Raw genomic sequence first — 24,416 nt, 5'->3', positions numbered from 1 at the left:
GAAATGTCTCATCTATCCCGTCCATTATCTTCTCCTCCGGTATCCCTAATATTTCTATGAGAATTTCGGATATTATTTGTGGCAGATTTTCACCCTTTTCTTCTACTATATTTTGAAACCTCAAAAAATATTCAGAGCGCTCCATCTCCAGTCCAATTATTACACTGCTTTCTGTTTCCACTTCATTCAATCTGGAATCAAACTCTTCGTCCCTCTTCTCTCTCTGCTCCTCTCTTTCAGCAATTTTTTGCATAGCATCTTCTTGTTTTTTGACCCACTGTTGTATATCCTTTATATTTCTCTCTGCTTCGTCTGTTTTTTTTTCTATGTTCTCCATCTTCGTTTCCACATTGTCCAACTTCTTTACAAGTGTATCAAATTTTTCATCAGAGCTTGTTTGAAGTTTCTGTATTGCTTGCATAATTGAATCTAATGATATAGTCTTCTCTTTTTCCTGTTGAATCATAGTTTGTATTGATCTTTGTCCTCCTGCCGGTGAGGAGGCGGGGGTTGTTGTTGTAGAGCCCACTGGTGTTGGCTTTCTACTCATCTTGCTATTTTATTCTCTCTTCTTCTTCGTTTTGTGGTTCAGTCCAATTGCAGTTAACACTAGAAAAAAAAAGAAGGTAGAAAGAGGAAAAGAGGGAGGGGGAAGGAAATAGGGGAGGAGAGTGTATGATAGTTAGGTAAAAGTAATAGGGGGAGAAAGCAAGGTTTGATATAGGATATAAGAGAGAGGTAGAAGAGGGAGAGGGGCACAAAGAGGAAGTGAGTGGAAGGGGAAAGAAAAAGACAATCTGTATAAGAAAAATAATGGTGGATAAATGGAGCGGGAGGAGAAAAAGAAAAAATTGTATCTCTGTTATTTCAAGAAAAAAAAAGGGGGAAATAAAAAAAAAGGAAAAAGAAAAAATTGCAGACCAAGGAAAAAAAAGAAAGGAAAAAAAAAGAAGGAAAAAATTGTTCAGCGCTTCCAGGCTCCAGGACTTCAGGAATAAAAAAAAAAAAAGAAACAAACAACACACGCACCAACTAGAAAAAGGAAAAAGTCATCACATCCCCAGGGGAATAGTATAGACACTTGATGTAATTTCCAAAGTCACTCCAGTTTTCTCTTATAAGTCTTCCAAGATAAGTTTCCAGACCTTACAGCTCCAGAAGGAACAGCCTGCAATAAACATCTGTGTTCCTTGCTTCTTATCAGGTCCTGACCTTGAATAAGTGTCTTTTTCTCAAAATAATCCCAGCTGTAGGAATTGGCAACAATGTTTCAAAGTCCGCTAGATGGCAGTGTTAAAGTAACAGTATTAAAATGTATCCAGTCCCTAGCCCCTCGAAGCGCTGCCTAAAAAAGAAAATTAAGCTCAGCACAAAGAGGAAAGAAAAAAGTCTTTCAGGCATTAAAAGGTATATAAGAAAAAAGGCTCTGGTGAAGTCACTTTAAAAAAAGAAAAAATAAGGAAGGGGGAATTAAAAATAAAGAGAGCTTCAACCGCAATTGTAACAACAGTAATGAAAGTCCCGTCTGGTTTCCAGTAAATAAAAAGGGAAGAACAAAAAGCCCAAATGGTTTCAATTAACTCTATTCAAACCCGCCGCTAAGTCTTCGGTTATTTTCTATTTCCTTTAATCTTCCAAATTAAGAGTGTCCTCTGTATAATTTAAGCAAAAAAGAAAAAACTTTCTTCAAGTACTCTCACCAAACCACGGCATGCTTTCTCTCTCTCCTGCTCTTGCTTCACGGAGCCGTCAGCCGCTTCGGCAGCCCGGGGGCTGGCTCCTGACCGCAGGCAAAAAGGGGTTTCACCAGGGTTTCCAGAGACTTTGCGAGTGTCTCTGGGTCCCCCGGAATTTCCCCTTACCTCCCACTGTCTCTTCGGGACAGCTTGGGTCCAATGGACCGTCCAAACGATCAGGATTCAACGGGTCATCTGGAGTAACCAGAAAACCCGTGGTAGTGCAGCGACGCGTGGCTCCTCCCCTTGATGGAATGACCATCAAAAAGGAAGAATACAAGTTGCAAGCATTTGCTGACGACTTAGTCTTCATTCTTGAGGAGCCATTTCAATCTGCACCTAAACTGATAGGAGAAATTGAGGCGTATGGAAAAGTTGCAGGTTTAAAAATAAACAAAGACAAAACAAAGATTTTAACAAAAAATATACCCCGAAAACAAAAAGAAGAATTGGCAGAAAACTTGGAAATGCAAATCACAAATAAAGTTAAATATTTGGGGATTCACCTAACAGCCAAATGCAGCACTCTCAAAGAAGATAATTATCTTAAATTGAAGCAACAAATTGTAACAGACTTGGCGAAATGGAAGAACCTTCAATTATCAATGATTGGTAGAATCGCAACAATTAAAATGAATATCTTACCTAGACTGTTATACTTGTTTCAGACTATTCCAATTAAGTTGGGGAAAGGATATTTTGAAGAATTAAATAAAATGGTGTTGAAATTTATATGGCAAGGGAAAAAAGCAAGAATAAAACGTAAATTGCTACAAGATTCCAAATCAAGGGGAGGGTGGGGTCTACCTGATTGGGAGTTATACTATCAGGCAGCTAGTCTGATGTGGATTAAGGAATGGATAATGCTAAGAAATGATAGGCTTTTGAATCTAGAAGGTCATGATTTGCTGTTGGGATGGCATGCATACTTATGGTATAAAGGAACTAAAAAACATGGTTACTTTAGAGACCATTTTATAAGAGAGGCTTTGTTATTAAATTGGCAGAAGGTTAAGAGGTTGCACTACTTGAAAATTCCAGTCTGGATATCAACTATTGAAGCCTTTTCATACCCAATAGTATTTAAAAGGGAAGAAGCAGTTAGATATGCTGAATTATTGAATGCAGAGGGTGAACTTAAATCTATACAAGAATTGAAACAAGAAGGTATTGAACTCAATTGGTACTCATATGTGCAAATACATTCTAGATACAATGAAGATCGAAAAAATGAGGGTTTTTATGATAAACTGACTGAACTAGATAAAATCTTAACAGGTAATGATGAAAAATTAATTAAAAAATTTTATGATTATTTATTAGAGGTGAAATTATATGAAGAACAAGTGAAAGGAACTATGTTAGCCTGGGGAAAAAACTTTGGACATGGGATTGATCTAGAAAAATGGCAAAAATCGGGCCCTTGTTTTTGAGGCATGGGGTGGTTGGAGTTGGGGGAAGGCAGCTTAGTGAGGGGGTCTCTGAGCTTGGGCGGGGGTGTGTGTGTGTTGGGTTTTTTGCAGACGTTTCATGACCCAACTAGGTAACATCATCAGTGCTAGAAGGGAGTGGGGTTTGCAGAGAGGAGGAGGAGGAAGAGGAGAGAAAGGAAGGAGGAGGAGGAGGAGGAGGACAACTCTGGGGTCTTTGGATGCTCCTCTGAGCTTAGTGGTTTCCTTGCAGACGTTTCATGACCCAGCTAGGTAACATCATCAGTGCTAGAAGGGAGTGGGGTTTGCAGAGAGGAGGAGGAGGAGGACTGTGGGGTCCTTGGGGGTCTCTGAGCTTGGTTATTTCCTTGCAGGTTCTTTTCATGACCCAAACTCGGCGGTAGCGGAAGGCAGATTAGTTAGCAGCCTTGATAGGGGCAGTGAGTAGATTAATTCGCGAGATGCAACCGACCGGCGCGTTTCTCCTCTTGTCTCCCAGCTTCCCAGCGTACGACTTCGCCGAGGCCCCCCGGCTTTTGACAGGCTCCTGGGCCGAGTACAGCCGCGCCCCCGAAAACTTCTTGAAGGGCTGCAAGTGGTGAGTAGCCAGCGGGGAGCTTTTCCGGTGGCCCCCTTCCCACTGCCCTCCCTCAGCTGGAAGGGACCTTGGAGGTCTTCTAGTCCAACCCCCTGCTTGAGCAGGAGAGACCCTAGGCCAGGCTGTCCAGTCTCTTCTTCAAAACCTCCAGTGTGGGAGCACTCACAACTTCTGGTGGCAAGCAGTTCCACGGGTGAATTGTCCTCCTTGTCAGGAAGTTCCTTCTTCATTCCAGGTTGCTTCTCTCCTCGCTTAGTTTCCATCCGTTGCTTCTTCTCCAGCCTTCTTTGGAGAATGGGTGTCCCCCCCCTTCTTTGGGGCAGCCCCCCCCCCAAATACTGGCATTCTGCTATTATGTCGCCCCTAATCAGTGGGCGTGGCTTGGTGGGCGTGGCTTGCTTGGGGGTCATGTGACTGGGTGGGTGTGACTACGTAATCATGTGACCAGGGGAATCAAAAGACGGAAAGTCGCTTTAACAATGTCGTGCTGGAGCGGGGTTGGACTAGATGACCTTCGGGTCCCTTCTAGGTCTGGATTATCCTCTAAAGCAGCGTCTAATGCCAGGTTGTAGTCCTTCCTTCTTCTCCTTCTTCCCTCCCTCCTTCCCTTTCTTTTTCTTTCTTTCTTTCTCCCTTTTCTTTCCATCCTTCCTTTCTTTCCATTTCTCTTTATTTCTTTCATTCACCCTTTTCTTTCCTTCCTCCTTTCTTTCTCTTTCTCTCCCTTTTCCTTCCTTCCTTCCATCTTTCTTTCTATTTCTTTCTCTCTTTTCTTTCCTTCCTTTCCATTTCTCTTTCCCTCTCCCTTTTCTTTCCTTCCTTCCTTTCTTTCTTTCTCCTTCTTTCTCCCCTTTCTTTCCTTCCTTCTTTTTTCCCATTTCTCTTTCTTTCTCCCTTTTCTTTCCTTCCTTCCTTCTTCCTTTCCTTCTCGTTCTTTCTTTCTCCCTTTTCTTTCATTCCTTCATTCCTTTCTTTCTCTTTCTTTCTCTTTCTCCCTTTTCTTTCCTTCCTTCCTTTTTTCTCTTTCTTTCTCCTTTTTCTTTCCATCCTTCCTTCGTTTCTTTCTCTTTCTTTCTCCCTTTTCTTTCCTTCTTTCTTCCTTTCCTTCTCGTTCTCTTTTTTTCTCTCTTTTCTTTCATTCCTTCATTCCTTTCTCTTTCTTTCTCTTTCTTTCTCCCTTTTCTTTCCTTCCTTCCTTTCCTTCTCTTTCTTTCTCCCTTTTCTTTCCTTCCTTCCTTCTTTCTTTCTTTGGCTTGCTGGGGGTGTGTGTCATGTGACTGGGGTGGGTGTGGCTATGTAGCCCTGCAACTGGAGGATCAAAAGACAGAAAATCACTTCTCACAATGTCCTGTTGGAGCAGGGTTGGACTAGATGACCTCCCGGGCCCCTTGCAGCCCCGGACTATCGATTCTCCATTGCTGGCTAGAGAATTCTGGGAGTTGAAGTCCACCCCTCTTGCTGAGGCTCAGAAACACGGGAATGAAATCATCCTTGGTTTGGCCAAAGTAACACAACTTCTCTTGTGGGTCAGCTTTGTGTCATCGTCCTCCCCCTGTTTGTGGCTGAAACAAACCCGACTCGCTTAGCGTGATAGGCCGGGGACGGAACCCCTCCTGAATGGGGGAGACCCTCTTTTGGGGGGTTTCTGACCCCCTCCCCTCCTTCTACAGGGCCCCCGATGGAACCTGCCTGGTTACCAACAGTGCCGACAACATATTGCGGATATACAACCTTCCCCTGGAGTTCTACGCGGAGCAGTGGGGAGACGTGGCTGAAATGGTAGGTGGGTTTGTTGCTCCGTTTGGGCTCCCCGGCAGTCCTCGACTTACAACAGCTTCGTTTCAAAGTTACAGCGGTGCTGAAAACAGGGACGTTTTCCCCACACTTACGACCGTTGCCGCTTGCGCCGATATTCAGAGGCTTGGCAACTGACTCACATTTACGACGGCCTCAGTGTGCCAGAAAGGTCGTGAAACAGAGCGACGCTCGCTTAACGAACGTCTCACTTAGCAACTGAAAAGTTGGGCTCTCTTGTGGTCATAAGTCGAGGACTTGCCTGTGAATAAGTCAATGTATAAATCAGCACATCTACTTAATATAGGCCAGTCCTTGATTTACAACTCCAATTGGGGACTGAATTTCTGTTGCTAAGTCAGGCAGTTCTTAAGGGAGTCACACCCATTTTTTTGGGGGGGGGGGCACTGTTGTTTAGTGAATCACGCCGTCGTTAAGCAAATCTGGCTTCTTCCATTTCCTTTACTTATCGGAAGCAGGCCGAGGAGGTCCCTCACCTTTGTAAAAAATGCAAGTTGCCAAGTGCCTAAATTTTAAAGATGTGACAATGGCCACAAGTGTGAGAATGGTTTTTTCAGTGCTGTTCTCACTTCAGTTTCTAAAGGGATGGTCGTAAGTCGAGGACTGGCTGTACTCCTTTTTTCTTCTACTGTTTTCTCCCAAATAACGCTAACTGCAGCGTGGAGCCTGAGTTGTGACTGCGGAGTTGTGGGCATGTCGGACAAACAGGCCACACTCTGGAAGGGAGGGAGGAGATAAAAAAGGAAGGAAGGAAGAAAAATGAAAGAAGAAAGGAGGGAGAGAGAGAGAGAAAGGAAACAGAAAAGGAAGGAAAGAGATGGGGAGAGAGAGAGGAAGGAAGGAAGAAAATAGAAAAGAAAGAAGGAAGGCGGGAGGAAGAAATGAAAGAAAAGGAAGGCGATGGGGAGGGACAGAGAGAGTGGGAAAGAGATAGAAAAGGAAGGAAGGAAGAGTAAAGGAAGGGAGAAAAGGAGAAATGAAATAGAAAAGGAAGACGGAGATGGGGAGGGACAGGGAGAGGTAGGAAGGAGATAGAAAAGAAAGAAAGAAAAGGAAGGGAGGAGATGTAGGAAGGAGAAAGAAAAGGAAAGGAGAGGAAGGAAGGAGATAGAGAAAGAAAGGAGAGGAAGAAAGGAGATAGAAAAGGAAGGGAAAGGAAAGGGGGAGAAAGAAAAGGAAGGGAGAGGAAGGAAGGAGATAGAAAAGGAAGGGAGGGAGGAAGGAAATAGAAGAGGAACGAGGTGGGGAGAGAGGAAGGAGGAAAACAACAGGAAAAAGGAAGGAAGGAGGGAGAAGTGAAAGGAAAAAGGAGATGGGGAGGAAGAGAGAGGTAGGCAGGAGATAGAAAAGGAAGGAAGGAAGCAAGAAAGTACAGAAGGGAAGAGGAAGGAAGGAGGAAAAGAGACATGGACGGAGGGAGGAAAGAGACAAATGGAGGAAGGAAAAGGAAGGAAGGAAAGAGACAGGAAGGAAGGGAGGAAGAAAAAAGAGGAAGGAAGGAGATGAGAAAAGGAAGACAATAGAAAAGGAAAGGAAGAGGAGGAATGAAATAGAAAAGGAAGGAGAGAGGAAGGAAAGAGAGAGAGAGAGAGAAAAGGAAGCAGGAAAGGAGAGAAGGAGGGAGGGAGAAATGAAATAGAAAAGGAAGAAGGAGGCCGGGAGGGACAGAGAGTTAGGAAGGAGATAGAAAAGGAAGGAAGGAAGGAGAGCCAAGCGGAAGGAAGGTGAATTCACACCTCTTTGGTCTTGGGGGAGCCGATCCTTGGGGGAAATTCTGGGAGTTGAAGTCCCCCCCTCCCATCTTTTTTGAGGTTGAGAAAGAAGGGCCCCCGAGCCTTTGGGGGGGGTGAGTCCCATCGACCTTCTGGAGTCCCCTCCCCGGAGCCCACGTCTCCCCCTCTTTCCCTCCACAGAGCCCCGTGCTGCGCATGGCGGAAGGAGACACCCTCTACGACTACTGCTGGTTCCCGCTGATGAATTCCTCCCAGCCGGAAACTTGCTTGTAAGTTGCTCCCTTCCGTTCTTCTTCCTGCCTTCAGTCACCTAATGGCCAGGTTGGTCAAGGAAGTCAATAGAATGGACCAACAGAAAAGGGAATAGAGAATAGAATAGAATAGGGAATAGAATAGAATTCAGAGTAGGATAGAATAGAAAATAGAAAAGAATAAAATAGAATAGAATAGAGAATATAGAATAGAATAGAAAATAGAATAGAAAATAGAATAGAATAGAAAATAGAATAGAATAGAATTAAGAGTACAATAGAATAGAGAATAGAATAGAATTCAGAGAATAGAATAGAAAATAGAATATAGAATAGAAAATAGAATAGAATAGAGAATAGAATTAATAGAGAATAGAATAGAATATAGAATGTAATAGAAAATAGAATAGAATAGAAAACAGAATAGAATAGAATTAAGAGTACAATAGAATAGAGAAGAGAATATAGAATAGAATAGAATTCAGAATAGAATAGAATAGAAAATAGAAAAGAATAAAATAGAATAGAAAATAGAATATAGAATAGAATATAATAGAAAATAGAATTAATAGAGAATAGAAAAGAATATAGAATATAATAGAAAATAGAATAGAATAGAATAGAATAGAATTAAGAGTACAATAGAATAGAGAAGAGAAGAGAAGAGAAGAGAAGAGAAGAGAAGAGAATTCATAGTAGAATAGAATAGACAGTGGAATAGAAAATAGAATAGAATAAAATTAGAATTATAACTTTATGGTCACTTAGGGCGGCCACTGCTCGGCCTGCATTAAAATGACATTTCGTTGCCTGGAGCTCTCCGAGGGGTCCCCACCTCCGATACCCCCTGCCTAAAGCAGGCCTCAAAGAGACCCAAGCCTTACGCCTGCCCTGCACCCACCTATCGTTCCCGGCTGGCTGGGGGTCCCTGGCAGCCTTCCTCAGCCCCCCCTTCCATGCCTTCTCTGCCCACACAGCCTGGCCAGCAGCAGCCGAGACAACCCCATCCACATCTGGGATGCCTTCGGAGGACAACTCCGGGCCTCTTTTCGCCCCTACAACCACTTGGTGAGTAAGTCTGAAGGTTGGTCTCTCTCTCTCTCTCTCTCTCTCTCTCTCTCTCTCTCTCTCTCTCTCTCTCTCTCTCTCTCTCTCTCTCACACACACACACACACACACACACTTCTCTCCATCCCTCCCCATCTCCTTTTTCCTTTCCTATTTCGTTTCTCCTTTCTTTCTTTCTTCCTTTCCTTTTCTCTCTCCTTCCTTCCTTCTTTTTTTTTCCTCCCTCCCTTCCTGTCTCTTTCCCTCCTTCCTTTTTTATTCCTCCTTCCGTCTCTTTCCTTCCTCCCTCACTCCATCTCTTTTCCTCCTTCCTTCCGCCTCCCTTCTGTACTTCCTTGCTTCCTTCTTTTCTCCATAGCGCTGCTTGGAGAGTACAAGGATGGGTTAACACAGCCTGTTTGCCCATGGACTGAGTAGATTTTTCCCCTCTGGCCACGCCTCCTTTGCCTCTTCTGGCTCAGTTTTAAAAACTCAGTCTGCCCGATAGGACGAGTTTGGGGAACACTCAGCATTGAGCAAATAGGCTGGGTTCTCCAATAGTAATTTTAGAGTATTTTATGTGATATTTAGTTGTTATTAGGATTTTTCCCCAGGTTTTATTATTTTGATTTTTTATTTTCCTTTTTTCTATTTTTTATCGAAGAGGATTTACCTAACTAAGGCTGAGGCAGCGATCGGTTCCACAGCTGCTTAGTCGCAGCTGGGGGAACAAGCGAGGCCGCTTGTCCGGCGTCTGCTGGCAAGCGCAGGGAAGGACGGCAATCCCCGTGTTTCCCTGGTCGCTTTGGAGGAGAGGCTTTTAAAAAAGCCCTTGCTTCTCCAAACGGCGTCTTTTGCAGATCGGGAGAGCGGCGGCCATTTTGAAAAGCGCTGCTTTGGCGCGCTTTTCGGCTGCAGCCAATGAGAAGCGCCTGGCCCTTAAGTGAGGCTTTTGGCGCGCAGAAGAACCGGCGGCCATTTTTTTGAGACTTTTTTACCTTCCGGAAAGCAGCAGCAAGCAGCAGAGCCTCTCCGCCTCAACAGACAGCCGCAGAGGATTGCGAGGGCTTGCCTGGGTCTCCAGCAAGCCTGAAGTTCCCCAGCCACCCAAGGGGAAGCGGCAAGGAGTGTCCTGGTGCCTGATCCAGCCTCCCATCTGAGTCTGCAGACGCTTCTGGAGCCGTCGGGCCAGCGTCCACTGCCCTTCCCTCAGCAGCGACCTCTTCGACTCAAGATCAACCAAGGATGGCTGATGAAGGTTTGGAGCGAAGGGAGGAGCTGGCAGGGCCATCTGCAAAGCGCAGTAGGCCAGATCCCTCAGGCCAGGGGAGAAAGGGAAATAAGGGCGCTGGGGGGAAAGCTTCCCACTCTGCAGCTGGGAGTAAGGCCCCCAAAATTCAAGGGGACAAGGGGCAGGACTCCCTGAAGGATAAGTCTGCTAGGCCCCAGATTCCCTCTGCACCCTTACCAAGTGAGGCTGGGCCAGTTCCTTCCCCACCCATCCAGAGGGAGATAGAGCAGGGGGAGGAGATGGGGGATAGATCCCCATCCTTCTGTGATAGGGATTCCATGTCAGGATCCCCTGCAGCCTCTCTGGGTTACCCAGGTTCTCCTAGCTCTTCAGTCAGGGAGGATATCCCCTCCTTTCAATGTTGTTTTCATGCAGAGGATCAGAGAGATCCTCCTAGGGGTGCCAGGGGACAGGCCTATGCCAAATCCAGACCTGTAGAGGACAAGGGCCCAGCTATGTCAGCAGAGATGAGGGATCTCATCACGCAGGCTATTTCCCAGGGTGTGGTAGAAGCCATGAGGCTACAGGAAGGCAGGGGTGGCAAGGCCTCTAGGCCTACTCGCCCCCTGGGGGAAAAGAGGACCAGAGTACTCGATTCCCCGGGCACTTCTATCACCACAGAGGTGTCTACGTGGGAGGAGGAGGCTGCTGAGGACTTTGCCCTCTCGGAGGATGAGGATATGCCTCCAGACAAGCCCTCTTTCACTGGTCTCTTTAAGCCAGCCTTATTCAAGTCCATCTTACACAAGGCCAGAGCCTCTACTGAGCTTGGTGCCAAACCTAAGGACAAGGAAGTCCCCTCTACTTCCCAGGACCTCATGGCAGGGTTGTTCAGCGAAACAACCCCTGACCCAGAACTGATACCAGTCCCTGACATGTTCATGGAGGTTATTCAGCGCCAATGGGCACAGCCAGGTACCCTGGCCAACCCCAGTGGCGCAGACAAATCTCTGTACCCCTTAGAACCTAGGCTGGAGGATGTATTGAAGCCTCCAGAAGTGGATGCCCCTGTGGTCTCTCTGACCTCTAATTCTAATCTCCCGGCCGAGTTATTAGAAGGGTTAAAGGCAGAGGATAAGAGGGCAGAAAAGGCTTGTCTCAAAACGCACCAGGCGGCTGCCTGGGCGATCAAGACCTCCACTTCGGCCTCGTTCTTTACGAGGGCATCCTTATTATGGCTGCGCCAACTCAGATCTCAGCCCCCATCTGAAGCATCTCGTTGGCGACATGATCTTAACAAGATCATTACGGCTGTGGAATACGCCTCTGATGCGTCCCTGCACGCAGCGAAATTCGCCTCCAGGGCACTAGCGTCCAACATCACTTCTCGCCGCCTGCTTTGGCTTCGGCACTGGCAGGCGGACATGAAGGCTAAGTGGAAGCTGGCTTCAGCTCCTTTCAAGGGAGAGAACCTCTTTGGGGATTCCCTAGAGAAATTCCTAATTGAGACAAAGGATAAGAGGAAGGTTCTTCCTTCCACCTTCAGGAAGCATGACAGGAAAGGTCAGGGCTCGTTCAGGAAACAGGCCTTTCGGGCACAGGAAGGTGGCCAGGCCTCTTCCTCTTCATATTCCTCCCAAAGACAGTTTAACCAGTCCTCTGACAGGTCCCAGGAACGAAACAACTTTTCTTCCAGGGGCAGACAATCCAATCAGGGGTCCTTTCGGAAGCCCTTTCGTGGGGGATCCCACAACCGTCAGTTTAGACGTGGGAAGTGACCGTCTGGGGTCTCCTCCCATCGGGGGCCGCCTGCAATTCTATGCAGACCGTTGGGAGGAAACAACCTCGGACAAGTGGGTATTAAATACCATCAGGAGGGGTCTAACCTTGGAGTTTCTATCCTCTCCTCCGCGGACCTTTGTTCGCTGCCCACTATCCAAGAACCCTGTAAAGAGGGGTCTCATGCAGGCAGAGATAGATCATCTTCTGCAGATCAACGCAATAGAGGCAGTTCCTCCAGAACAGGAAGGGAGGGGGTTCTATTCCATTCTCTTCCTGGTCCCCAAGAATTCAGGGGGGTGGAGGGCCATTTTAGATCTGAAGCGCCTGAACAGACATCTGGCCTACAAGCGCTTCAAAATGCAGTCTCTCCAGTCGATCCTAAGCTGCATGCGACAAGGGGATCTGCTCACCTCCATCGATCTCAAGGAGGCGTACCTGCATGTGCCCATCCATCCTGCACACAGGAAGTTCCTGCGCTTGTGTTACAACGGAAAGCACTTCCAATACAGGGCGCTTCCGTTCGGACTTTCTTCTGCACCCAGAACGTTCACGAAGCTTCTTGCAGCTGTGGCGGCCCACCTGCGCAAGCTTCCAGTCCGCCTGGAGTGCTATCTGGACGACATCATCATCCATTCAAGAACTCAGCAGCAAGCGGTGAGAGATGTAAACGTCACAGTTCACACCTTACAGGACCACGGGTTTTCCGTAAACATGGAAAAAAGCAACCTGACTCCTGCCACACGCATACAACATCTGGGCGCCATAATAGACTCGGTGTCTTGCCAGGTGCCCCTGTCTCCGGAAAGAATCCGCAACCTCAGGAGCAGAATCCGGTTGTGTCGCAGGAACAGGTCCTGACAGGTAGTGCAGCTATCCCAACTGTTAGGGATCATGATTTCTTGTCTCAACATAGTTCCCTGGGCACGCCTTCATGCAAGGGAACTGCAATGGTTCTTACTTCCAATGCAAAGAGCAAAGATCAGCAACTCCACCAAGAAAGTTCGCATCCCACCAAGAGTGACTCGGTCTCTGAGTTGGTGGCAGTCTCGAGCAGTGGAGAAGGGTTGCCTATTCAGAGAACCCGACAGGATCGTGGTAACGACCGACGCCAGTCTCTACGGTTGGGGGGCGCATTGCCAAGGCCAGCTGGCGCAAGGCAGGTGGTCCAGCGCGGAGGCAGCCCGGAGCATCAATTGGCTAGAACTCAGGGCAGCCCGGCTTGCGCTGAGGAGATTTGCAGAACAGCTGAAGGGGCACCACGTTCTGCTGCTGACCGACAATGTGGCCACAAAGGCTCACGTGAACCGACAAGGAGGGACCCACTCCAAAAGACTCATGTCAGAGGCGGAGGCCATAGGACGATGGGCAGAGATCCACTTAGCGTCGCTGAGGGCGGATCACATCTCCGGGACCAGCAACGTAAGTGTGGATTGGTTGAGCCGTCAGACCATCGACAACTTGGAGTGGCAACTTCATCCGGACCTGTTCGCACAGGTGGTAAGGAGGTTTGGTCTCCCACAGGTCGACCTGTTTGCCTCGGCGGCAAACACACAGCTCCAGCGGTTCTTCTCCCGCTACAAGTCAGCACAAGCGGAGGGAACGGATGCCCTGAGGTCCAACTGGCCTCCAGGGCTTCTTTACGCGTTTCCGCCCCTCCCTCTGATCCCGCAGGTGATCTACAAGCTGCTGAAGGAGGGGGCGGAGCTCATTCTGGTAGCTCCACATTGGCCCAGGAGATCCAGGTTCACGGACCTAGTCGATCTGTCTGAGGAGCAACCGTGGAGAATTCCTCCAGACCAGGTATCCTTGCGTCAAGGGGCCATCAACCATCCAGAGCCCCAATGGTTGCAGTTAGCCGTCTGGCACTTGAGGGGCAGCTCCTGAGGGACCAGAGCCTCTCAGACAACGTCATTAAAACCATCCAAGCTTCCAGACGTCCGGCCACTACTCGCATTTATGACGCGACTTGGGCTGCCTTTTCTTCCTGGTGCAGCAAACGGGACATTGACAGTGTGGAAGCGTCCATCCCTCAGTTATTGGACTTCCTACAGGAGGGCTTGGACAAAGGACTAGCACCAGCCACTCTCAGGCGCCAGGTTGCTGCATTATCCACCATCTTAGCCAGACACCAACCTCAATCCCTGAGTCACCATCCTCAGGTCAAAAGCTTCTTGAAGGGGGCCTACAACATCCGACCCCAGGTGGTGCACAGGTACCCGACCTGGAACCTACCCTTTGTCCTGCAGGCATTGACAGCGGCTCCCTTCGAACCTTTGAGGAAGGTATCTCTTCGACATCTGACTCTTAAGACTGCCTTCCTCATAGCCATTACTTCAGCCAGAAGGGTATCTGAGATTGCGGCCTTCTCGGCCAAGGAAGAGCTGTGCATCATCCACCCAGACAGGGTCATCCTACGGTTAGACCCCGCCTTCATGCCGAAGGTGAATTCTCATTTTCACAGGTCTCAGGAGGTTATCCTCCCAAACTTCTGTCCCAGCCCTCAACACTCCAAGGAGCGCAGGTGGCACAAATTGGACGTGCGAAGGGCAGTCCGTATTTACCTGAAACGAACTAAGGATATCAGGCACTCCGAGGCCTTCTTTGTGTCTTTTCAACCAGGTTCTCTGGGTCGCAAGGTGTCATCTTCAACCATAGGTCGGTGGCTGCGAGCTTGCATTAAGATGACATATGACCTTCAGGGCAAGCCGGTTCCACCTCGTGTAACGGCACATTCCACCAGAAGTGCGGCCACGACCGCGGCCTGGGCGACTCAAGCATCTATTCTGGACATTTGCAGAGCGGCCACGTGGGCGTCTCCCACGGCTTTCATTAGAAACTACAAGATCGATTCCTTTGCCTCTGCCGAAGCCTCTTTTGGCCGTAGAGTATTACAGAAGGTTATTGAGGCTCCGGACAATGTCACTTCTTCCCGCCCTGGGACACAATAGCTTGGGCATGTCCCATCCTTGTACTCTCCAAGCAGCGCTATGGAGAATGACCGTTGTCTTACCTGAACGGTCGTTCTCATGGCGCTGCGGAGAGTACAAGACCCACCCAGGGTGATTGTTTAGCTCCGAGATTGTATCTTTGCACAGGTGTGAGCTGAGAACGTCTTCGTCGGACAAGACCTCGTTTTTAAAACTGAGCCAGAAGAGGCAAAGGAGGCGTGGCCAGAGGGGAAAAATCTACTCAGTCCATGGGCAAACAGGCTGTGTTAACCCATCCTTGTACTCTCCGCAGCGCCATGAGAACGACCGTTCAGGTAAGACAACGGTCATTCTCTCCTTCCTTCCTTTTCTATCTCCTGCCTACTTCTCTCTCTCTCCCTTCCCATCTCCATCTTCCTTTCCTATTTAATTTCTCCCTCTTTCCTTCCATTTTCCTTTTCTGTTTCCCTCCTTCCTCTCTCCCTCCCCATCTCCTTTCTTTTCTATTTCCTTCCTACCTCTCCCTGTGCCTCCCCATCTCCTTCTTCCTTTCCTATTTCATTTCTCCTTTTCATCCTTCCTTTTTCTAACTCTTTCCCGCTCTCTCTGTCCCTTCCCATCTCCTTCCTTTTCTTTTCTTTCTCCCATTTCTCTTTTCGCCCCTACAACCACTTGGTGAGTAAGTCTGAAGGTTGGTCTCTCTCTCTCTCTCTCTCTCTCTCTCTCTCTCTCTCTCTCTCCCTCTCCCTCTCCCTCTCCCTCTCTCTCTCTCTCTCTCACACACACACACACACACACACACACAAACACACCACACCTGGAAGGTTTTCAAGAAGAGACCGGGCTGCCACTGGTCAGAAACAGTATAGGGTCTTCTACTTGGGTGGAGTTGGACTAGATGACCTCCAGGGTACCTTCCAACTCTTCTGTTATTCCTTTCAATCCAGGATGAACTGACGGCCGCCCACTCGCTCTGCTTCACTCCGGATGGCGCCCAGCTCTTCTGCGGCTTTGACAAGACAGTGCGTGTGTTTGACACGTCGCGGCCCGGACGGTCGTGCGAAAACAGACCTACGTTTGGTGAGGGTTTGGGGGGGGGCGAGTTCAGGCCCGAGGTCCACAGGCGGCTGAAATCTGGGGCCAAATCGAACGTTTAACTCACTTTGCAACAGAGGTTTGGGGCTCCATCGTGGTCGTACGTCGAGGACTACCTGTGGCCATCTCTGCCCAGAATGGACCCCCTTCAGAATGGGCGTGGGTGGGAGGAGAAGAGGTGATGTTATGGGTTTTGTAGTCCCGAGCGGTTGAGGGACTGGTGACAATTTCCCTTTTAAAAGTTCCTCCTCTCTAAAAGGATCCACATAGAAAAGAACCTGCCTGAATTAAAGCAGTGGCCCCTTTAAGAGGCGTGGACTTCAACTCCCATAAGGCCTTGTCTTTCCCTAAGCCTTGCTGGCTGTGGAATTCTGGGAATTGAAGTCCACGCCTCTTAAAGGGGCCACAATTAAAAAAAACACTGAAATTAGAATACAGGTTCTCTAGATTGAATTCCAACTGCCATGGAGCCCAAATTTCTAATTTTGCTAATCGAGACAGTTCTTAAGTGAATTTTGCTCCCTTTTGCAACCGTCGTTAAGCAAATCCCTGCAGTTAAGTGACTCACACGGTCGTTAGGTAAATCCAGCTCCCCGTTGACTTCGCTTGTTGGACGGTTGCAAAAGGGGATTGCGTCTCTCTCTCACACACACACGGGACGCTGCGACCGTCGTAAATACGAGCCAGTTGCTGAGCGTCCGAATTTTTGATCGCGCGACCGCGGGGATGCCGCAACGGTTGTAAGCGTGGGTCAAACTTATTCCAGGGCTGTCGTAACCGCGAACGGTCACTAAACCCACGCCCCCCCCCTTGAAAGCCCCCATTTCGTAGCTTGATAGGTTTTAAGAGTGGATTAATTGGGTGGAGAGTTCGAATCCTGCTATTTCCCACCCTCTTTTTCCCCCCAGTGAAGAAGCAAGGGCAAAGCGGGATTATCTCCTGCATTGCCTTCAGCCCAACGCAGCCGCTCTACGCCTGCGCGTCGTACGCCAAGACCGTCGGCCTCTACTCCTGCGCCGAGGGAGATCCCTTGGCGATGCTCGTCGGCCACCACGGGGGTGTCACCCATGCCGTCTTCTCCCCTGATGGCTTTTACCTCTTCACCGGCGGTCGTAAGGTAGGAGGCCCCAGGCTGGATGGGATGGAGGGACCGAGCAGGGCACGGCGGCTGTCCATCTCTCGAACCCGATTCCGGGGTGTCTGGTGTCAGGGTTCCAAATAGCATCCAAAATTAAATCGCAGTCCGAGTCAAAGGATCGCTCAAAATTCCCATTGATGAAGAGAGCCATGTTGGCACATCTGGGAAAACTCGAATCTGAAAGGATGACCTTGGCTTTCTAGAAAGAATGCTGTTATGGCTGCCTTATCATCTAACTCCGGACAATCCCATTTTCCCACCTTAGAAAACGCATCGTAGAACAATAGAAAGTGTGGCAGGCCTAATGTCAGAAAGAAAAGAAGGCTGCAGGCCTGACTGGCTGGTTGGAGGACGGGAGAAGGGAGCTCGGCTCGTTCCTTCTCCTTTTTTTGTTTTTAAGCCGTCTCAATTTCCCGCCAGGACGCCGAGATTCTCTGCTGGGACCTGAGACAGCCGGGCGACATCGTCTTCTCGCTCTCCCGCACGGTGGCCACGAACCAGAGGATGTATTTTGACCTGGATCCGTAAGTGATCCTCGGGAGGAGATCCCCCTCCAGTCCCCCATCTCTGGTGGAGATGGTTTTCTTCTGCATTGGGGGTTCTTTGGGGGGAGGGAGAGGGTTGGGGGGAGGTCTCTGAGCTGGGTGGGTTTTCTGGCAGACATTTTGTGACCCAACTGGAGAACGTCATCGGTGCTAGAAGGGAGGGGGTCTGTGGAGGAGGGGAGCAGAATGCGGGGGGGGGGACAACAATGAGGATGGGAGGAGAGGAAGAAGAGGAAGGGCAGAAGGAGGAGGGGAAGTGGAAGGCAGAAGGGGAAGAGGAGGAGGAGAAGAGGGGGAAGAGGAAGGGGAGAAGGAGGAGGAGTGAGGAGGAGGGGGAGAGGAGGGAGGAGCAGGTGGAATAGAAGAGGAGGAGAGGAGAAAGGAAGGGGAGAAGGAGGGGAAGAGGAAGAGGAAGGAGAGAAGGAAGAGGAAGGGCAGAAGGAGGAGGAGGAGGGGAAGAGGAGAAGAGGAAGGAGGAGGAGGGGAAGAGGAGGAAGAGGAAGGGCAGAAGGGGAGGAGGAGGAGGAGAGGAGGAAGAGGGAGAAGGAGGAGGGGGATAGCAAGAGGAGTGGGTGGAGGAGAGGAGGAGGAGGAAGGGGAGTGCGATGAGAATAGGAAGGGGGGAGGAGGGGGGTCCACCCCTCCCGCCCCCGACTAACTTAACCACGGCAGCGATTCACTTAATCACCGAGAAAGGTCGTAAAACGAGGATGAGACTCACTGAACCACTCTCTCGTTTAGCGATGGTTTTGGGGGGCCTTCCATTTTGGCCGTAAGTCAATGACTCGCTGTATTTCAAGCAGGTTTCTCGTGCTTTTCCCCCCAAACAGGAGTGGACGGTACTTGCTGAGTGGGGACACCGGTGGCCGGATAACGGCCTGGGACACCACCCAGCCTCCCCCCGCTGACCCCCCGGCTGTGCTCCAGCCCGCCCTGCAGTTCCAGGCCGTGGGAGACTGTGTGAACGGGATCAGGTGCGAATTCTGCTCGGGTGCCATTGGGAGGGAGGGAGGGAGTGGGGGGGGGGGGTCTGCCTTTTTATGTTCAAACTGGCCTCTTGAATCCCACAGGACTTTGTGGGGTGGGACTGAGGAATGACCCCGGAGCTTTTAGGATGGGTATCGGGAGGTATCGGAGGGCCTCTGCTTCCCCCCAGCCCCAGGAGGGAGCTGACCGCCAAGGAAGCAGAGAGAGGCCCTGCTTGAACCCGCTTCCTCTACTACTCTATGGTTTCCTAGCAGGTTGGACTTCGACTCCCAGAATCCCTTTCAAGCACATTAGAATTAGAATGAATAATAAAATATAGAATTAGAATAGAATAGAATGAATAATAAAATTTAGAATTAGAATAGAATAGAGTAGAATGAATAATAAAATGTAGAATTAGAATGAATGATAAAATGTAGAATTAGAAAAAATAGAATGAATAATAAAATAGGAATTAGAATGAATAATAAAATATAGAATAGAATGAATAATAAAATGTAGAATTAGAATGAATGATAAAATGTAGAATTAGAAAAAATAGAATGAATAATAAAATAGGAATTAGAATGAATAATAAAATATAGAATAGAATAGAATAGAATAGAATGATAAAATAGGAATTAGAATGAATAATAAAATGTAGAATTAGAATGAATAATAAAATGTAGAATTAGACTAGAATAGAATGAATAATAAAATATAGACTAGAATAGAATGAATAATAAAATGTGAATTAGAATGAATAATAAAATGTAGAATTAGACTAGAATAGAATGAATAATAAAATGTGAATTAGAATGAATAATGACATATAGAATAGAATAAGAAATAGTAGAAAAGACAAGAATAGAATGAATAATAAAATATAGAATACAATATAGAACAGAATAGAATAATAAATAGAATAGAATGAATAATAAAATATATAATAGAATATAGAACAGAATAGAATAGAATAATAGAATAGAATAATAAATAGAATAGAATGAATAATAAAATATATAATAGAATATAGAACAGAAGAGAATAGTAATAACAGAATAGAATAAGAAATAGTAGAATAGAATTCACAAAATATAGAATTAGAATAGAATAGAATTAATTAGGAAGAAGAATATAATAGGAATAGAAAATAAAATAAGTAAAATGAAAGTCTTCAATTCCAGGGAGGCTATGGATCTGTAGCAGAGCCCCTCCCTCTCCCTCCCCCTCCCCCTTCCTGCGTGATATTAATGCTGCTTCCGGTGCTCCAGCTGTGAGGCCACCCTTAGCCCGGAAGTGCCGGCCCAACCTTCCAGATGTGGCTTCTCGGGGCATGAGCTGGGCCCAGTCCTTCCTCATCCTCCCTCGTCTTCCTTTCAGCCTCCACCCGAGTCTCCCTCTGTTGGCCACAACTTCCGGCCAGCGCCAGTTTCCCGACCTGCCAGACAGCGAAGAGGACGAGGCGGAAGGAGGAGGAGGAGGAGGGAACCGCCTGCCCTCCCCTCCTCGGGCGCGGGGCGACAACGCTCTCCGGCTGTGGTGGTGCTCCTCGCCATCGGGCGTCGAGAGGGCCGTTTCCTAGCCCGGAAGACCCGACTCAGACTGTGGAGTCTTCCGCGGCAAGTGGAACCGTGAGGAGCCGAACAAGAATTACGGCAAACGTGGGGCAGTGTTGCACAAAACCCGGGAGCCTAACGACGACTCCCGGACGTGGTGCGAATCCTTCCGCACGGAGGTTGAGAACTTGAGGACGGGAGTTTATGAGAAGACACAAGCCCAAAGGGGTGTTTCAGGGAGCAGAAACCTCCAAGCTGGTCTCAGGAGAGTCCCTAACCTTTCTTCTTGGTCTCCTTTCCTTTTTCAACCAAATTCCCCAGAATTCTTCCCTTCTCTGATATATAGGAGTGTTTTTTTTTCTGGCTTTGCCCAACCGATGGATTTGGGACCTTGACTCTGTTGTCCCCTGAAGGCTTTCTCCAAATGTAGGCCAAAATTCCTTTTTTTCCAAGACTGATTTTTTTTTCATCGTCCAGTGAAAGATTCAGCAAAAAGGATCTGTATTGTGTGAAGTCTTTCTCCCCAAGTCATTCTCAACAAGTCTAAATAAATTGAGAAGTATTTTTAATTTTTTATGAAGTCATTCGTATCCTGCTTTTATTATTTTTACAAATGAGATGTCGAACATATCCAAAGTTCCTTCCTCCTCCTGTTTTATCCATAGTAACCCTGAACTAGAAGTCACCGTCTCCTGGTGATTGGCCCAAAGTCACCCAGTTTATTTTCATGCCTAAAGCGGGACTAGAACTCACCGTCTCCTGGTGATTGGTCCAAAGTCACCCAGCTGCTTTCATGCCTAAGGCGGGACTAGAACTCACCGTCTCCTGGCGATTGGCCCAAAGTCACCCAGCTGTCTTTCATGCCTAAGGTGGGACTAGAACTCACCGTCTCCTGGTGATTGGCCCAAAGTCACCCAGTTTATTTTCATGCCTAAGGCAGGACTAGAACTCACTGTCTCCTGGTGATTGGCCCAAAGTCACTCAGTTTATTTTCATGCCTAAGGCAGGACTAGAACTCACCGTCTCCTGGTGATTGGTCCAAAGTCACCCAGCTGCTTTCATGCCTAAGGCGGGACTAGAACTCACCATCTCCTGGTGATTGGCCCAAAGTCACCCAGCTGTTTTTCATGCCTAAGGCGAGACTAGAACTCACCGTCTCCTGGTGATTGGCCCAAAGTCACCCAGTTTATTTTCATGCCTAAGATGGGACTAGAACTCACCGTCTCCTGGTGATTGGCCCAAAGTCACCCAGTTTATTTTCATGCCTAAAGAGGGACTAGAACTCACCGTCTCCTGGTGATTGGCCCAAAGTCACCCAGCTGCTTTCATGCCTAAGGCAGGACTAGAACTCCCCATCTCCTGGTGATTGGCCCAAAGTCACCCAGTTTATTTTCATGCCTAAGGCGGGACTAGAACTCACCGTCTCCTGGTGATTGGCCCAAAGTCATTCAGTTGGCTTTGATGCCTAAAGCTGGACTGGAACGAAGAGGAAAAAGGAGGCCGTGCTAGGAGGAGACTCTATGGTGGGGGAACCGGACTTCCGGTGGGCTCCAGAATTGAACGGGGGAGGGGGGGCTTCCGGTGAGGACATTTGTGGCTCATTGAGTGTTTAAGGTTGCCGACCTCTTGGATAAAGAGCCTCGTTAGTTCAACCCTGCCCGAAGAATATAATGTAATGCTCGGTGGCTACCACAAGGGGGCAGACTCCAGGATCCCTTATCCCCTGTTTAGATCTCGGAAACCCAATGGATTACCCTGAAAGGAATCCTTTTTGCATGCTTCCTTCTCCCCCCCTAACCCCCATTCCTCCCCCCCCCCACTCCCTTCTATTCTGGATCACTCCCAAGAAAAGGAAGTAAGGGATAAATTAGCATTGACTCATATTTATGACGGTTGCAGCCAGAGGTGGTATTCACTTATCTTCCCTAAAGGTAAAGTTCCTCTCGCACATCTGTGCTAGTCGTTCCCGGCTCTAGGGGGCGCTGCTCATCTCCGTTTCAAAGCCGAAGAGCCAGCGCTGTCCGAAGACGTCTCTGTGATCGTGTGGCCGGCATGACTCAACGCCGAAGGCGCACGGAACGCTGTTCCCTTCCCACCAAAAGCGGTTCCTATTTTTCTACTTGCATTTTTTAACGTGCTTTCAAACTGCTAGGTTGGCAGAAGCTGGGACAAGTAATAGGAGCTCACTCCATGACGCGGCGCTCAGGATTCAAACCGCCGAACGGCCAACCTTTCTGATCGACAAGCTCAGCGTCTTAGCCCCTGAGCCATCGCGTCCCTTTACCTTCCCTCCCAGTTCGCAAATGAGAGCGCCTCGTCTGCGCGCGATCTCCTTTTTGCGACCTTCACTTAGGTCAAAGTGGATTCACTTAGTAACCGGGTTACTCACTTAACAATTCGCTTAACAACTATTCTCAAGAAAGTTGGTAACGGGACGACATTCACTTCAGCTTGGAAATTTGGGGGCTCAATTGTCGTTAAACCGAGGGCTATGTTTAATCGGAGAAGAATCTGGTGGTGCCCCTTTTCCGACGCACAGATCAAAAGTTTTTGGTGAGCTGCCGCTACGGGAAACTTCGGCCTTTGCATCAAATGTTTCCGTCCAAATGTTTTAACATTGACGACGTTTCTCTTTCTCCTCCTCTTTTAATCTGGTATTTCACTAGTTTTCCAAACAAGGCAGAAAGTTTGAAATGAACCACAGAACGAGTCTACCGACCAGAGGTGAAATTTTACCGGTTTGGATCGGGTAGCCCGAACCGGTAGTGGAATCCACCCACCCGCTCCCGACCCTACGGCATCCCATTTAGACCGTTTTTTTTCACCAAAAGCGCACGCGCAAAAGGATCTGTGCTCAGATTTGCGAGCCGGTAGGGAAGGTCAGTGTATACCACCCCTGCTACGGACCTGCAAAGGAGTGGGGGGGTTAGGAGTGGAGTAGACTTAAGAGGCAGTCCTCGACTTGCGACCACCACGGAGGCCAACATGTTGCTAAGTGAGACAGTTGTCAAAGTCAACGTTGCCCCATTGTACGAACTTTCTCGCCACCGCTGTGAAGCGAATCCCCGCAGTGGTTAGGGTCACGGTCGTTAAGCGAATCCGGCTTCCCCGTGGACTTCGCAAGTCAGACGTTTGCAAAACGAGTGACCCCGCAAAATGATGGTCGCAAAGTGCTGCGACCGTCATTAATACGTGCCCGTTGCCGAACGGCCGAATTTTGATCTCGCGACCGTCGGGATGTTGCTGTGTGAGAGACGGTCCCAAGTCCCATTTTTCGGTTCCGTTGTAACTTCGAACCATCACTAAATAAACTGTCGTAAGTCAAGGTCTACCTGTATTTTTCCTTTCGAAGAAACGGAAATCGAAGCCGGGGGGGGGGCATCATGGAGAGCATCCCCGAAACGGTTGTGCAAACCGGTACCCCAAGTTTGTGCCACCGACAAGCAGGGCCCGCCAAGCTCCAGGTTTTATGGTGAGAATTGGGGAGGGGGGTCTCCCAAAGCTAAGGACCCCTCCCTTTTCAAAATGTCTGCTACAAGTTGTGATGTACGCAAATGTCCGCTTCTTTTCTCCCGCAAACACGCCCCCCCACCTCCCGAAGAACACCTGGCAGCTTTCGGATTTGCTGCTTGCCCCCCAAATTTAATCCACCCGAGCAGAATTATTGGGGCCGGGTCTCCCTCGCCCAAAGCCCCCTTAGCTGATAGCCCTGGATGAGTGCCTGCTTGGAGAGACGGTTGCCTGGCAACCGGGTAAACTGAGAATGAGGGTCTGGCGTGTCGAGGGATCCGAAAAGGGCCCGTTTTGTTTCTCCACTCATGGAGGAAGCCCAACCCTGGGGAGAGAACGGCCTGGCTGGGGGGATCCTCTTCCCCACCTCCCCAAGGAGGATTTCTCTGGCCCATTTTAGGGTTTGGGGGCAGCCAGAGCCTTGGGTACCGCCTTGGGGGGGGGGGTTTCCTGGTTTGGAGGGGGGTTTGGGGAGGGGGGCTCAACTGCAGGAGAATTTGCAGGAACCTGGTCTGGAGGATTGTGTGAACGGAGACGATGGATGAGTTCCGGGAAGGGGGTTTAGGTTCGTTGTGGAAATTGCCAACCCAGTTTGGAGATCAACAAGGACCTCATGGTCCTCCTCCTCCTCCTCCTCCTCCTTCCACTTCATGAGCCCCCTCCCTTCTAGCACTGATGATGTTGCTTAGCTGGGCCACGAAACGTCTGCAAGAAAAGAACCAAGCTGAGAGAGCACCAAGGGCCCCACTGTTGTTCTCCTTCTCCTCCTCCTCCTCCTCCTCCTCCTCCTCCTCCTCCTCCTCCTCCTCCTCCTCCTCCTTTTCCTTCTCCTTCCTTTTCTTTTCTCCTTCTTCTCCTTCTCTTCCTCCTCCTCTTCTTCTTCTCTTTCTCCTTCCTTTTCTTTTCTCCTCTTCCTCTTCCTTCTCCTTCCTCTTCTTTTCTTCTCCTCCTTTTCCTTCTCCCTTTTCTTTTCTCCTCCTCCTTCTCCTTCCTTTTCTTTTCTCCTCCTCCGCCTCCTTTTCCTTCTCCTTCCTTTTCTTTTCTCCTTCTCCT

General features: G+C 48.6%; 1 protein-coding gene across 1 annotated transcript; it reads left to right on the top strand.

The window, feature by feature from the left end:
- Window positions 1-3,627: 3,627 nt before the first annotated feature.
- Window positions 3,628-20,433, top strand: LOC309392704 (telomerase Cajal body protein 1-like; the record flags this gene model as incomplete). Its single annotated transcript, XM_081954132.1, has 9 exons — window positions 3,628-3,764; window positions 5,435-5,543; window positions 7,493-7,581; window positions 8,541-8,631; window positions 15,498-15,630; window positions 16,554-16,762; window positions 17,204-17,307; window positions 18,159-18,302; window positions 19,678-20,433. 9 exons carry the CDS (start codon window positions 3,628-3,630, stop codon window positions 19,877-19,879), a joined length of 1,218 nt encoding a protein of 405 aa, XP_081810258.1. The 3' UTR covers window positions 19,880-20,433.
- Between the last annotated feature and the right edge of the window lie 3,983 nt (window positions 20,434-24,416).

The sequence above is a fragment of the Natrix helvetica genome (genome assembly GCF_964273705.1).
Source record: "Natrix helvetica genome assembly, chromosome: 5".
Classification (NCBI taxonomy): Eukaryota; Metazoa; Chordata; class Lepidosauria; order Squamata; family Natricidae; genus Natrix; species Natrix helvetica.
The sequence above is the reverse complement of the archived record's forward strand: the minus strand, read 5'-3'. Positions and strand labels throughout refer to the sequence as shown.